The sequence below is a fragment of the Helianthus annuus genome, chromosome 3 (assembly GCF_002127325.2).
Source record: "Helianthus annuus cultivar XRQ/B chromosome 3, HanXRQr2.0-SUNRISE, whole genome shotgun sequence".
Taxonomy (NCBI): Eukaryota; Viridiplantae; Streptophyta; class Magnoliopsida; order Asterales; family Asteraceae; genus Helianthus; species Helianthus annuus.
Window position 1 is genome coordinate 133,375,235 of NC_035435.2, and position 14,703 is coordinate 133,389,937.

Genomic DNA, 14,703 nt, shown 5'->3' on the forward strand with positions numbered 1-14,703 from the left:
CCATATCTATTGGTGAGTTATTTTAGTAGGTTCATTATGTTAAAATAATTCTTTTGGACTATGTATTTGATATTATTATATATATTTTGTGTTCTGTGAAGTATATAAATACAAATATATAAAAATTATAATGTTATATAAATAATTTATCGTAGTTATATAAATAAAAGTTATGCAATAATTATAATAGTAAAAAGATGCATTTGGAAATGACATACCATTTTACCAATTTATGAATTTAGGTTCGAGTAACCTAGCTGACTCGTTTTGGCTTCTTTCATAAATTTACTCCTTTGACCAGTTAGTTAAAGTTGCACATACTACCCCCTTATATAATGCTAAATTATCAAACAGATGATAGAAATGCTATACAACTCTATTATTACACCTAACATTATACATGCATTTGGTAATCAGGTCAATGCAGAGAGTATTCCCATTTGGTAAAGTTCATCAAGTAGATATAAGTAAAGAAAGAAAAAAGAATCATATCTCAGTTGTTCAAAACAAAACTCTACACACTAATCTTCATCTGAACTATCACTGTCCATTCGCCGCCCTAAAATTGCCGGAAACAACCGTTGACGTTGCTCTTCAAACGGCGACTGGCGAGGTTCAGATGAACCTCCGCCCAATATCTGGTCATCTTTTCGTTGAACCCCGGGTTGCAACTCGTCATTTTTCGTTTTTGGTGTTCTTACAGGATCACTCTTAACCTCTTTACATACCTTATCCAAAATTATCAAGAAATCGCGAACAATCACAAATAATCTCAACCCTTCATCTTTCCCGGAGTTCCCATGAAAATAATCCGTCGTGTTCTTAATCAAAGTTTTTATTCTCTTTTCTTCTTCTTGCATCCATGTAATCTCCTTCTCGGCATTCTTCACAAAACTCGCCAAAACTCTCTGAAACTCATCACCGTCGTCTTCTACCTTCTTTAAATCTGTATTTAAAAACTCACGAGCTTTTACAAGGGCCCGGCCCAAACTTGACACTAAACTGGTGAGCCCATCAGCATCTACAATGGCTGCCTTTTTTACATTATCGAGCTCACCGCTCAAGCTCGACACGACTTGAAGCCCAAGCTTGCGATAGCGTTCCTCTGTTTCTTCATGCGAAGATGAAGCTTCTTTGAGAAGATCCTCGGTTTTGAAACTTTTTGATTCGCGGATTGTTCGCGCAGCTTTTATACCTTCTGACCGGATGATCTCTTGAACCACAAAGTGCAAAAGCGTTGTTTTTCCGTCAATTCCTTTTACGTCGGATAACTTCAAGAGTGTATCGAGTTTAAACGCTTGTGCACTCCCACGAAAAGTCCCGTCATTCATACGATTCCCGGTTTTCAAAACAGCTTCTAAGAGTTTGAGAAATAATCGGCTTTTTCTAAGTTCAACACAAGCAGCCTGTATAGTTTAAAAAAAAAACAAAAAACAATTAGCATAAAAAGAATTTGTTGATTCGGGTTATGTTTTATCACTATAGGTAAAAATGGGTCAAAAGTTACCTAAAGAATAAGAGTAAATTGTCATTTTAGTCCCTGAGGTTTGGCCCAAAATGCCACTTTAGCCCAAAAGTTTTTTCTACACCGGGTTGTCCCTGACGTTTGTTGTTTTTTGTCATTTCCGTCCAACCCACTAACTCTGTCCAAAAATGTCAGTTAACTCATTTTTGTAATCTGACCAAAATACCCCCGAGTAAACTAACATTTTTTCAATGGGTTGGACGAAAATGATAAAAAAACAGCAAGCGTTAGGACCCAAAGGAGGAAAAAAAACTATTTGGACTAAAGTGGCATTTTGGGCCAAACTTCAGGGACTAAAATGGCAATTTACTTAAGAATGAATAAAAGCTCCTATAACATTCTTGTTTTGGATCAACCGAACCTATTTCGACTAATACAAAAAGTTATCAATTTTGACCCGTTTCCCGTCCTGTTTGGCCCACTCACCATCTCTAATAAACTGTTTAGGTGCTATAAGATTTGAAGGTTTACCTCTAAAGTTGTGAAAGATTCTTTAACCACTGATTCTTCCTCCTGGAATGTGCACATAAAGAGCAAGGATTCTAGTCTTTTGAAAGCAAATGGTATTTCGATTAACATTTTTAAAAACCGTTCTGCGGTTCCAAGATGAGAAAGATCCCCGTTGTACATTCTCAACTTTAGTTCTTCATCGGGAGTTGGTGCCGTTTTTATTAGTGTTTGAAGAAGTTCCGCCGGTAGCTCGTTTCCTAATTCAATTCACACAAGTTAAAAAAAAATCACATATATATCGATTATGTATATATAGAAAAAATGAAAAATTACCTTCTTTTAGTGCATAACGGATTTCTTCAGTTGTCACGTTAAGTGCTCTTAATTGAATAGACAAATTTTGAGCCTTTTTTGGATCGATGATTTGAATGTACTGGAAAGTAGGATCTTGTGATGCAGAGTTCTTCCTGGTGTGATCTTTGTTTTTATCGGTGGCGTTATATCCAAATAAAGTTTCTATCATTTCTTCACTAAACCTGTTAATTAACAATTTAATCATGTTATGTCATCTTAATTCTTACCATATATGAATATATAGCGTCACGAAGGTAGAAAAAAATATAGAACTTACTGAAACGAGCCCGATTTGATCTGATGCCAAACCATCGATTGATCGGGGTTAGCCATAACCTTATCCCAAAAGAACGGTTTTAGCTTAGCTTTCGAAGCATCGGTGTCATCACCGCTGGATTGACTAGATCCCTCTGGCGGGCGTGGCGGTCTTAGACCGGAACCTGGTGGTCGTGGCGGAAGTGCACCACCTGGTGGAGGAGGCGGGCGTGGACCTGCAGGCTTCAACGGTGGTGGACCTGGTGGTGGTGGCGGTCCTCCTCTAGGTGGCGGTGGAGGCGGTGGCCCTCCTTTAGGTGGCGGTGAAGGTGGCGGACCAGCGGCAGTAGGAGGTTTCGGTGCAGGAGGTGGTGGTGGAGCTGCAGATGGAGTAGCGGCAGCTACATTCACAGGCAACAATTTAGACGATTCCACCCTTCCTGGCGGAGGCCGTAATGACGATTCTACCCTTCCTGGTGGAGGCCGTAATGACGATTCTACCCTTCCTTGCATAGTCTGCAAAGGGATACCTACCGGAATCTTAGAATCCATTTTCTGCATGTTTGAGTTACCGTATAACGATTCATTCCCCGTATTCGCATAATTGTGCACCGGGCTGTTTAAACTGTACGACGGTTTATACGAACCACCTGAAACATTACAACTAACTCAATACAAAAACAACCAAACAACCTTAAACTAAAACAACTCCCAAACATAACATAACATACCGTTATGCTCACTCATACTCGAGCTAAGTAAATGCGCCTCATCATTCTGCCGACGCCCCTTACCACAATGCCTCACATAACAAAAGAAGAGCAATGCAGCAAGCATAAAAGTCACGGTAGCAGTAACAACAACCGCAATAATAATCTTCTTATGCGTATCACTATTCCCATTACCCGACTGCACATTAGCACCCGACCCTGTAGGCGCTTGCGTAGCTTGCGTAGTCTTACCTGTATTACGATCATTCGGTATCACAGGAAAAAATGGAGTACTAGGAGGCCTTATAACAGGAGCCTCCACCGGTGAAGGGCTGGGACTTGGGCTAGGACCGGGGCTAAGAGCCGGTGCATCGGATTCGGCTAGCCTACGGGTTCTACGCGCAAAGTTATCACCTAGTGAAAAATACTGTAAATAGTCTATATACCATGTACTAGAATGTTCTGTCTCTCCTGATTCAGGTACAGCAACATTTTTAGCATTTAAACAATCAAGAATTGTTTTCTTGACATACAGATCTTGAAAAGCTAAAGACTTCAGTATCCTATCTTGTTCGAAAAGGGTTTCATGATTGCTAACTTTAAGATCTTGTAAGCCTTCAATAATACTCATCAACTCTGTTTCACAATTATCCCAAATTAAACCCACCTGCAATCAGTTAACTTTATCAGATCCCAATCAACAAAACTTCAAACAAACATCATTATTTATTAAAAACATCATACCGTATCTTTGTCAATCAGATATTCTGGATCGATGTTGGTTCTTGAAGTTACCGTCAAAGGCAAAATCAAAACAATAATCGCTATAAACGAAACCATTTGAAGAGTATGAGCACCCATTGGTTTAACTATGACCATCTCATAAATACATCATATCCGATTTGAAAAACATGAAAACAGAGAGCTCAAATTCTTCAAACCCACTGGGGATTATTCAAAAGTGTTGTCTTGTAAGCACGCAAATCGAGAAATCTTGGACGAATTGAGCGTCAATTTGTTGAAGAAAACGTGAAGTTGTTGTAATTCGGGAGATCGAGTAGCTAGGGTTTGATACAGAGTGATTGAATATATTCGGTGAAGATGAAGGAAGATTTGGGGAATTCTTTTGGTCTTCTTTCAAAGGTATACTGCTAGGCCGCCAGAATTAACAAAGGTTTTTGCTTTGAGTTGTTAAAAAAGTTAAAAAAAGAAGTATTTACAATAATTGTCCCTGGACTATATTGGATTTTCATGTAATGTCATTGAATGAAGCTTTTATTGGTTTTGGTCCTTGTAACCTTGTTACTTGTATTGTTCCCTTCAAGAGAGTTAATATTGTACTTTTTAAGTCTATTTTGATGAAACAAAATGTGTACGATTTCGTGTACTTAGATGTATGGGTTAAATGTGTATCAAGTATTTATGACGACCTACTGTATGTACTTTAACTGGTGTTGATGGGAGATCTCGAGGTTGAAATCTCAACCGACAAATTCTTATTGCCTACAATATATTGCATTTGTATAAAGTAGATGATGATGATGTTAGTAACAGCATTAACTTCTTTGGCATAACATATTAAGGCCAATTGTATATGACTATGTGTAGGTGATGAAAGTACCTTTTGAATTGATTTGGACGTAAAGATGGATTTATTATCGTATCAGGATGGTGTTAGATGTTTTAAACTCTTAAAGTGAACTTTTTTTAACCTGAATATTTTTCCTCCTATGTTGGTCGGATTGATGATTGAGGTATACACATCATCTTCTTTACATAATTACTCACGCATTCACTTACTCAATATTTATAAAAAAAAAAAAAAAAAAACTAATCAGGAAAATTTATTACATCATACCTAAATTTTTCTATAGTTGTGTTATTATACCTATATCATATGCGAGATGGAGAGAGTAGCAATGAATAGACATGGACTTGGAATGGTGTTGGCTATCAGTGGCGTATCCAGAAATTATTTTCTAGTGTGCGAATAAGGGGTTTAATCAAAATTTCAAGGGGTGCGATCAGGATTTTACCCTGTAAAATACACTAAATTTTTTTTCCAAATGATGCGCCCGCTCACCCAACTCTCTACCTAGGTCCGCCCCTGTTGGCTATGACTAAAATATATAAACTAACCAAGGATCAAAACGTGTAATGTAACCAAACATGAAGGATGAAAATGTAATATGTTGTAAAAGAGCTTTTGAGAATGATTCGCCTTTTTGGATGATGAAAAGAAATGGCATTAACGCGTAAAGAGGCCGGTCTACGCAAGCGACCCTACCATCTATTTAGACCGTTTCACAGGTAAATATTAAAATAACACGACAGCATGTTGTATTCCCACTAAAATCTAAGAATTGTCTTGAGGGCTCCACCCTGGCCGTGTTATATATCGATTCAACTTACGATATATTGTTTTCTTTGATACAACACGAAAATAATATTACCTTTATTATTATAAGGGGAGGGGGTGGTCACTAGTGCTAGAATTCTATCACTCACAAGCACCAACAAGTTCCGTCATGTCATCAACCATTTTTTCATCACTCACAATCTTTTTTAGTGGGGGTGGTCATCACTCACCACCACACCCAACAATTTCCCCCCAACCAACAATACACTCACAAAAAAAAACATCACGCGTTGTAAAAATAACGAAATTGGATTTTCGTTATATATTAACGCGTTATACATTAAGGTCGGGGTGGGGATTTTGAACTTCCACGCGTTATACAATTGTTCCGTTATACAATCACGGGGTCCTCCCAACCGCCGAGGTGATCCCACCTCGCAGACCGCCACCCAGCAAGCCTGAGTCTGGGGGTAAATCCGCTATCGTAGGGGCATTGGGAACGAGTAAGACTCGAACCTGCCACCTCCGGGTTAGAATGCGGGCTGGTGACCATTGGGCTGACACCCAATAATTACGTTATACAATCACGGTACCACCCCGTTGACTCTAAACGATCAAGGCTTAGATTTAAAAATATTTTAAGTTAAAACTGAAATAATAAAAGGGACTGAAAAATGATATCGATTGTTTATTGAGTAGCGAAGAACACGTTAGTTACTATACAAGTATTTAAACTAGAAATAAATAATAACTAACGAACAAACTTAAAATTATAAGATAAATCAAATAATAATGTATGTAATAGATAATAAATTTGACTAAAAATACAATTGATATTAAAAAAAATGAAAATTGTTCATTTAGCCCTTGAGCTCGAATGAGTTTATTTAAGTTTAGACTGGGCTGCTAACCAAACTTCGTTATAGTTCATGAAAATATAAGAAACTCAACTATTAAACAGACATCAAACTCGATTCTAAAAATAATTAAGAAAAAACTGTTTAGATCTGAGTTTAGTAGTTTATCTTGTTTATGAAGTAAAACCCAAAAAATCATATTGATAAAGTGATCCTTTTAACACCCTTGTATGTGTACATGTACATACAATTTAATGATAAACGTTATATATACTAATACACATATAGATACAAATGATGATTAAGGAACCCAGTATAATCAGGGGCGGACTCAAGCTCAGCTCAAGGTGGGCGGGCGCACCCCCAGGGAAAAAAAAATTAGTGCTAAGTTCCGTGGAAAATCTCGTCCGCACCCCTTGGAATTTTTCGTCCGCACCCCTTGAAATTTTTCGACCGCACCCCTTGAAATTTTTCGTCCGCACCCATTAGGTAAAAAGTGTTATCAATTTATATTTTAAATTTTTTTTAGTAAACTCTTATTAAAAAAAATACTACCTAAATTATATAACTTTTAATACCTAACTAACTAAACCCAAATACCCATACCTTTACCCACTTATAATTCCTAACTAGCTAGCCCACTTAGTCTTAGCTCATTAACCAAACCCAACAATATTTCAAACTATAATAAAATAATTAAAGCCCAAAACCTTTAGAAATTCTCTTCCGCTCTCTCTCTCTCTCTCTCTTGCGTCCCTGCACTGCCAACGAACAACATCATCCAGCGACAACAGTCCAGCAGCCGACGACCACCATACCACCGTCGTTAGACACCAAATCTAACCGGAATCCGAACACGGGTAAGTTTCTTTGTTATTTTGATGATTTTGGTTGATATTATAGGAGAAAAAAGAGTAATAAAGTTGTTAAATAGGTTTGAAATTTTGTGTGTTTTGGCGTTGTTTAGATGATTTTTAGGGTGATTACATTGTTTATATATTTTTAGGGTGATTACAACTTACGTTATGATTTATAAGGCTTGAATAGTTGAAAATTAAAATTGAAATATTATGTTATGGAGCGATGAACTTATGGTATATAGAGAAAGAATTACTTAAGAAATTAGCTTTAGATGATTTTTGGATAGATTTCAAAAAATGAAAACCCGTAGAGCGTCGACGTTTTAAATATTTTTGTAACAAGGTTTGACATGTTTTTGATGGTTATATAAATTTAGTTTGATGTTTGTTTGTTTTACATGACCGGACCCGACTCGATACAAACCGATTTTTTTACTTATATACCTAGGGACCTAAAATTTTTAAAAATGTTCCGCACCCCTATGGAAAAATTTCTGAGTCCGTCACTGAGTATAACATATACGCTACGTTGACTGAACTACTATATAATTATAAACTACTATATAATTATAAACAAGATAATAATAACTCATTTGCTTATAATTGTGTCACTAACGAAACATCAAATGTGTTAATTAAGCCTCAAATTGAGAATAGAAGTTGGGAGGTTACTTCCAAGGGAATTCAAGGGTAAGAGAACAAGGACTTCGAGAACTTTATAGACTTGGTCTCCTTGCTTATTTTGATATTTCATTACTATATATTTTCTTCGTAGCAATTTGGTCTCCGTGATTATTTTATTTTATTTGGTATTTATTCTCAATTTTGCAATCAAGTCTTTTATTTTTTATTGCTAGAGCACTAACTCGTGTACCTCGTAAACACCTTTTTAGAAAGAAAAAAAAAATACATCAATTAAGTGATTAATCATATAGAATGATTACATCACATAAATCAAATTATCAATTTGTCATTAACTAAAGGTAAGTTTAAGTTCAAAGAGTTAATTACGTTTTTCGTTCATATGGTTTGTCAGAAATCGCAATTTCAGTACATTAGTTTAAAAATTGTCATTTTAGTCCCTGTGGTTTCACTTTGGTAACTATTTCAGTCCACCTTCGTTAATGCCATTCAATTATTCTGTTAGTTTATATAAAATGACCATAATGCCCCTGTTATTAAAGGTAAAATATAAATATATAAAGGGCTAAATTGTCAAACCAAGAAGTTGAGGGGCTATTTTTTTAACATGTTGTTTAATCACCATAATTAATGTCTCTCTCTTTGTAGAAACACACAACAAACTACAAACCGATATTACACCACCCACACCACTGCCACCACCAGACCATACAACCCCCACCACCAAACAGCACTCGTTACCACCCACCTCCACCACACACAACCATCGCCACACACCACCACCATCCCCATCACACAACCACCACACCACAGCCACCTCCGCCACACGCCACACGCCTCCGCCACACGTCACACACTTCCGCCACACACCACCACTATCCCCATCACACAACCACCACACCACAACGCGAGTTATCTCCAAAATTAGAAGACTCTATTACTTTGTTGAGTATAAAAATCTAAGAACCCTAAAAAGGGCCCATATCAATTCGTAAAATTCGTATTCAATCATAACAATTAACCCTTGAGACAATGGGGCTTTTGTTCAGAAAGAAGAGATGAGTAATATGGTATAATTATTACCTCAAATGGTGCTCGGAGGAGTTGGCCGGAGACTAAAGGTGGCGGCGATTTAGATAATTCAGTGAGTTTGCCGGATTTCAAAGGTGGAGATTTGGATATTCCGGCAATTTGTGGATGCTTCAATTATTTGTTGATGATTGCTTTAATTGTAAGGTGCATTGTTTGAACATTATTCATGGTTCATTCTTTTTTTTTTTTTACTTTAGGTAACCCATCAATGAGTTCATCATTTTCGAATCGTCAGAGAAGATGACCGGAAAACCTTGGGGTCGTCGGAGAAGATGACCGGAAAACTGCAGTGGGGGCAACTTTGTGAAGTGGGACCCACCTTTAATTGTTTTAAAGTTTGATAATTTTATAATTTTATATATTAGTTTTTTACAGGCCAATTTAGTCATTTCATCGAATCTTAACAGAATAAATAAACAGCGTTAAGCGAGTGGACTGAAATAGTTACGAAAGTGAAACCATGGGGACTGAAATGACAATTTTTAAACTTATGGACTGAAATAATAATTTTTGACAAATCATAGGGACAAAAAATATAATTAACTCAAGTTCAAAAATAACATCAACTTCTAGCGTCTAGTTATCATTTTTATTAATTTCTGAAGGCTTTGAACAGTAACGAACATATTGACTTTTTTTTGTTGATTTTTCCCCTTACAGCTTTCCTTTAAAAGAGTTTTGGTGACAGTTATTTCATATCTGCTCTTTTGGTATAGTGGTTCATGGTTTCCATGCCAAAAATAATGTCCTGGTTTGATTTCCGTCTGGTTTAATGGTTTTCCTTTCTTTTTTCCCAGGTTTTTTATGACGTCTTCCACTGCTTGCACGTGTTAACCTCAGGGTATGAACACATGTTCTTTAAACACGTTTCACTCCTATAAGCTCACGCTAATTCATATTTCCCCCTTTCAGTTCTTTTGTTGCTCTCGGTTCTGCTCTCAAGATCAGGTCTATGTCTTCCTCGCATTGCTTTTTGTTTTTTCAAACTGTTTGTCATTTAGGGTTTATGCCTGTACTTGTTTTCTACATAGAATCAAGCCTTTACTAAAATAGTTTGGGGTTCTTCTTCGTCTAATAAAGTTTTGAGGTTATTGCTACCGCGATTTTGGAATTCAGTTTCTCATTTGATATGATTTTCGTGCTATTGAAATCTGGCTATATTTCTTCTAATGCATGTCTTTTGTTTCGAATAGTAAGCTTTGAGTTTTTAATGTGCTTTTTAGTGTTCATGGGTTAGAGAAGTCATCTCAAATATTAGGGATTACTGGTACCAAACCGCTTTCGTACCGTACCAAAAACTTCGGTATCGTTACCGAACCGGTACCGTGCTGCTACCGAACCGGTTCTATACTGAATACTTCACTATCGGTACCGAACCGGTACTGTAGCGGATATGTCGGTTCTGTGCCCGGTTTAGATGAATTTCGGTAATGGTAATTTCGATACCGGTACCACTGTCATCCCAAATCTCGATTGTTCAACACAGGTTGTTATTTTGCTTGTAGTTGTGTGACTCCCATCGGATTTGTCAATACTAAGGCCATATGTTATATATCTTATTCACATTAAAGTTAATAATTGTAAAAAATGATAGTTTCATCAAACCCCCGTGCCAGTACATTTAATTGTGTCATTTTGCTGAAGAAGTTGAAAATCTCTCTGGAAAAACCTCTCTTTGTGGAATGATATTGTTGTGGTTAAAAAAAAAGTTTAGTTATAAATTATAATAATTATTATGGTTTAAAAAAAAATTTAAAAATAGTTTTGATCCACCAGATTTTTTTTATTAGGTTGTTTGTTTGTCTACTGGTTGAACGTTTGGCTTTTCACACTTGGAAAGAGAACCATTGAGGTGAGTTACTTATTTTGATGACATTCCCTAATCTTTTTTGGTATTATATTTTAAAATTGTTGTTATCATTCCCAATGAGTATGAGGCCACGGTATAACAAGTGTTGTAAAGGTGGGAAAATTGAAATGCAATATCCAACAGACCCACCAGATCTATTGAAGTCTTTGTTTTCGGAACCTCAATTTATGGTAAATATCCATGCTTACAATGCTATGTTTTCGATGACGTCGTTTGGTGCAACCGTAGATGATGCGATCAATGATGGTAGTGGTCCCTATGTGTTTAAGGTTGTTGGCCAAGTTTCGCATTGGTTAGGTTCGCTATGTCCAGATCCTGGTGATAAGCCAAGGTTCTTACAGATGTACATCTTTGATAGTCAAAATGAGGTTGAAAACAGGCTAAGCTTTTTTCCGAACAACGACTCCCAAAGTCTTTCTTCAGAAATTGTGACTGCGTTGTCGCATATGTTAGACCAGGTAAACGGGTATGTGCGTTTGTTTAGGTCTGCAAGAGAGTTATGTTTACAGCCCACGATTCCAAATTTCGGTATAAAGCTTTATAGCCATGTTAAAGAAACGCCGTTATGATGTTCCAACAACGAACACGCTTGGTGCGATAGTTTGTGATGCCGGTTTGGGCTCTGAGGACTTTGATGTGATTATTCGTAGTAAGGACAACAGGCCACATAGGGTAAGTAAGCTACACTCGTCTTACATGCCCTTGCAGTACCCACTTCTTTTTCCGCGCGTTGAACTGGGCTGGCCCCCTGATTTACGCATATCTAGAGGTGTGCAAACACGACATCTGCCAAAAGGCCTATTCTTCACTCTGAAGGAATTCAAATTCAACAAACAACACATAACCATACCCAAAAATATTCATTAACTATACAATATACGATACTTGCAGGTAACCCAAACATCGCTCATAAAAGGAACAAGAACCACGTTGCCATCAACTATAAGACCAATGCCCGAACCCTGCTGCAGACCCTAAACTGACAAACAAGTTGTTGTTTTTGTTTTCACTATTAGTAGGAAGTACAAGTTTTTTTTGTAACATCTTAAAATAGAAAAACCTAAAACAACTTTTGAAACAACAACTATACCATGTAATGCATTGTGTAATCCTTCTATTATTAACTATAATATGAAACCCTACTTGAAAAAAAAAAACCAATATGTGATCCCGCAACGCGCAACAACGAATAACACTAGTTTAATATAATATTCAATTAATGAATATAAAAAGACAAGAAATCACCATCCTTGTGTCAACATCAAAAGTAAACTTTAGTTCTAGCTCTTTTGCACAAGGGACAATTATTTAAAACTATTCAAAATTCCACAATGAGAGACTAAAGTGCTGTTTGTTTTTTAAAAGGTAAAATGTCTATAGTATGTGGATCATATCTGTAGAATAAGATGTGAGCCAAACCTCTGCAGTCTGCTAGTAGAAGACTGCTTGTTTTTTAACGTATGTATACTTTTAAAATAAATCGGTGGTGGTGGGTGGTGGACGGTGGTGGTGGACGGTGGGTGGGGGTGGACGATGGTGGTGGTGGACGGTGGTGGGTGGTGGTGGATGGTGGACGGTGGTGGTGTTTTACCCTCTGTAGACCTTAGAAGATCTTGAAAGTGGTTATGCCAAGTCTGCACCAAGAAGAGCTCGTGCAGACGTTTTTTAATGAAACGTCTTCGAAAAAAAATAGTCTGCAGATGACAATTTCTGCGTGTGGTTTGCGCAGCGCAAACAAAAGAGCATGCTCAGATCTTTTAAAAAAAAAAACAAACATCACCTCAGACATTACTGATCCAACTGAATTTCTAAAACTAATATTGAGTGGTTTATAGAAGAAGAGGAATAATAAATTCCAAATGATGATTAACATTTGATTTCTTATCATGTTTTTACTTTGCTAATACATAATGTTTAGATTGTTAATATTAGTGATCTCGTTGAATTTCATCTATGACAAACATATGGAAATTGAGAGATTCTTTTGATTTATCCTTAACATGTGTAATCTGTATTATTGTACGACAGGTCTAACCTCACTTATGTAATAACTAATAACTCTATCCATGAATACTTTATGATGAGCATACGTAACAACTGAATATTTTAATTATTTACAAGAATATTACGTTTAGATTATAGATTTTAATTTAGTTCTAACATAGACATGGTTGCTAATTCCATAAATAATGTTTATATGTGTACATATAAATAGAGGCGTCTCTGAGAATTCACGTACCCTGTTCGAGATTGAAAAAATGTGCCCTTCTGTTATGTTTTGTTATTATTTAAAAAAGATCAAATCAGTATTGGGCTTAATAAATCTAATTCCAAGTAAGCGAAATTCTAAACTATAAAAAATGATTTGTAAATGGACCCATATTAAAAGTGGTATGTGTTTTCTATTTAAAAAAAAAATAACATATACGTATCGGATTTTTTTTAAATCGCATGCCACTCGAAATCGTAGGCCTTGTGCGGAGGTCCTCCCCACACACCATCAAAGCCTCCCATGCATATAAGATATAACCTAAGTGATTGGTTTTCAAGTTTCAGCTTGATTGATCAAGATTACTTACAAATATTAGAAATTGTCGCAATCTTAAATATTAAGCTAGTATTCCTCGGAAAATAAATTGAACTATGTTTATTGATTTGAAAACAAACTTATATAAAACATCGCTATATTTCAATAAATTATAAAATTAGCATTAATGTGTAGATGAACTAATATCATGAAGTTTATCTCTTTTTTTTTAAGTTAAATAATTTACAAATTAATTATATATATGAACTGGCCGAGTTACATCAATATCGCAGGTAAGCGAGCAACAAGCTGCGCCGCTACCCCTTTCTGAATACCAAACCCTAACCTATTAAAGACAAACCCCTGCCCCCCTGTTGATGAGCAACTGCTGTGGACAACCTTTTGGACCCTAGTCAACAAACGGATAGCGGCGCAGAAAAGAGTCTAAATATATTTCACTCATATTACTCACCTTTTTTTGACATTTTCTAATCCATAATCGGCTTTAGTAAGAAAAAAAAATAGTATTCGTTCGAAATAAAGCTGTTATTTGATGTTGCTACAGTAACGGGGGATGTAGCTCAGATGGTAGAGCGCTCGCTTAGCATGCGAGAGGTACGGGGATCGATACCCCGCATCTCCATCCAATTTTTATCGTGTTGTTTCAAATATATTTTTTTTGTTGGGCTGTGTTGTAAATCCCAATATGGGCCTAAGTGGTTTCTTAAGAAAAACTATGCTTTCTTGGGCTGTATGACCCAAGTATACCCAACAATAAAACACAACTGATATATCTTTTCTGACCATTGGACCTATCTGAATGTTCTTTTAGATGCAAATACAACCAAAAAAAAAAAAGAAGAAGAAAAAGAATATGTTATACAAGTTACAACCCTTGGTAAGCTTATTATAAGTTTATTATTAATGAAAGCACACAAATACAATAACTTTAATCATCTATTTATACTAAACTCATTTTAGTTCTAACCCGACTCAAACCTATTAAATAAATAAATAGACTCCTAGATAAACCTTATTACTTAAAACTAATAATTAACCTTAAACTAATTATAAAAGACCCAGTAAAGAGTTCCCCAAGAATTATCTATAGCCCGTCATAATCCTTGTCTCCTTAATTCAAGATTACGTCTTCAAACGAGTCAAGTTCAAATTTAAGACTACAACTTGGTAAAATAATTTAA

General features: G+C 36.2%; 1 protein-coding gene and 1 non-coding gene across 3 annotated transcripts; one reads left to right on the plus strand and one right to left on the minus strand.

The window, feature by feature from the left end:
* Positions 1-355: 355 nt before the first annotated feature.
* On the minus strand, positions 356-4,462 carry LOC110929673 (formin-like protein 5). Of its 2 annotated transcripts, XM_035988476.1 has the most exons (7): positions 4,039-4,462; positions 3,316-3,961; positions 3,086-3,234; positions 2,607-3,052; positions 2,309-2,511; positions 1,997-2,232; positions 356-1,406 (listed from the first exon to the last, which is right to left on the minus strand). In XM_035988476.1, the coding sequence occupies exons 1-7, from the start codon at positions 4,171-4,173 to the stop codon at positions 522-524; spliced, it is 2,700 nt and encodes an 899-aa protein (XP_035844369.1). In that variant the 5' UTR covers positions 4,174-4,462; the 3' UTR covers positions 356-521. The 2 variants fall into 2 exon arrangements, with proteins under 2 accessions (XP_035844369.1, XP_022028535.1); XM_022172843.2 differs by having other exon boundaries at positions 2,607-3,234.
* Positions 4,463-14,071: 9,609 nt separating this feature from the next.
* On the plus strand, positions 14,072-14,144 carry TRNAA-AGC. Its single transcript has one exon. It is a non-coding gene; the product is annotated as a tRNA-Ala (tRNA).
* The last annotated feature ends 559 nt before the right edge of the window (positions 14,145-14,703 follow it).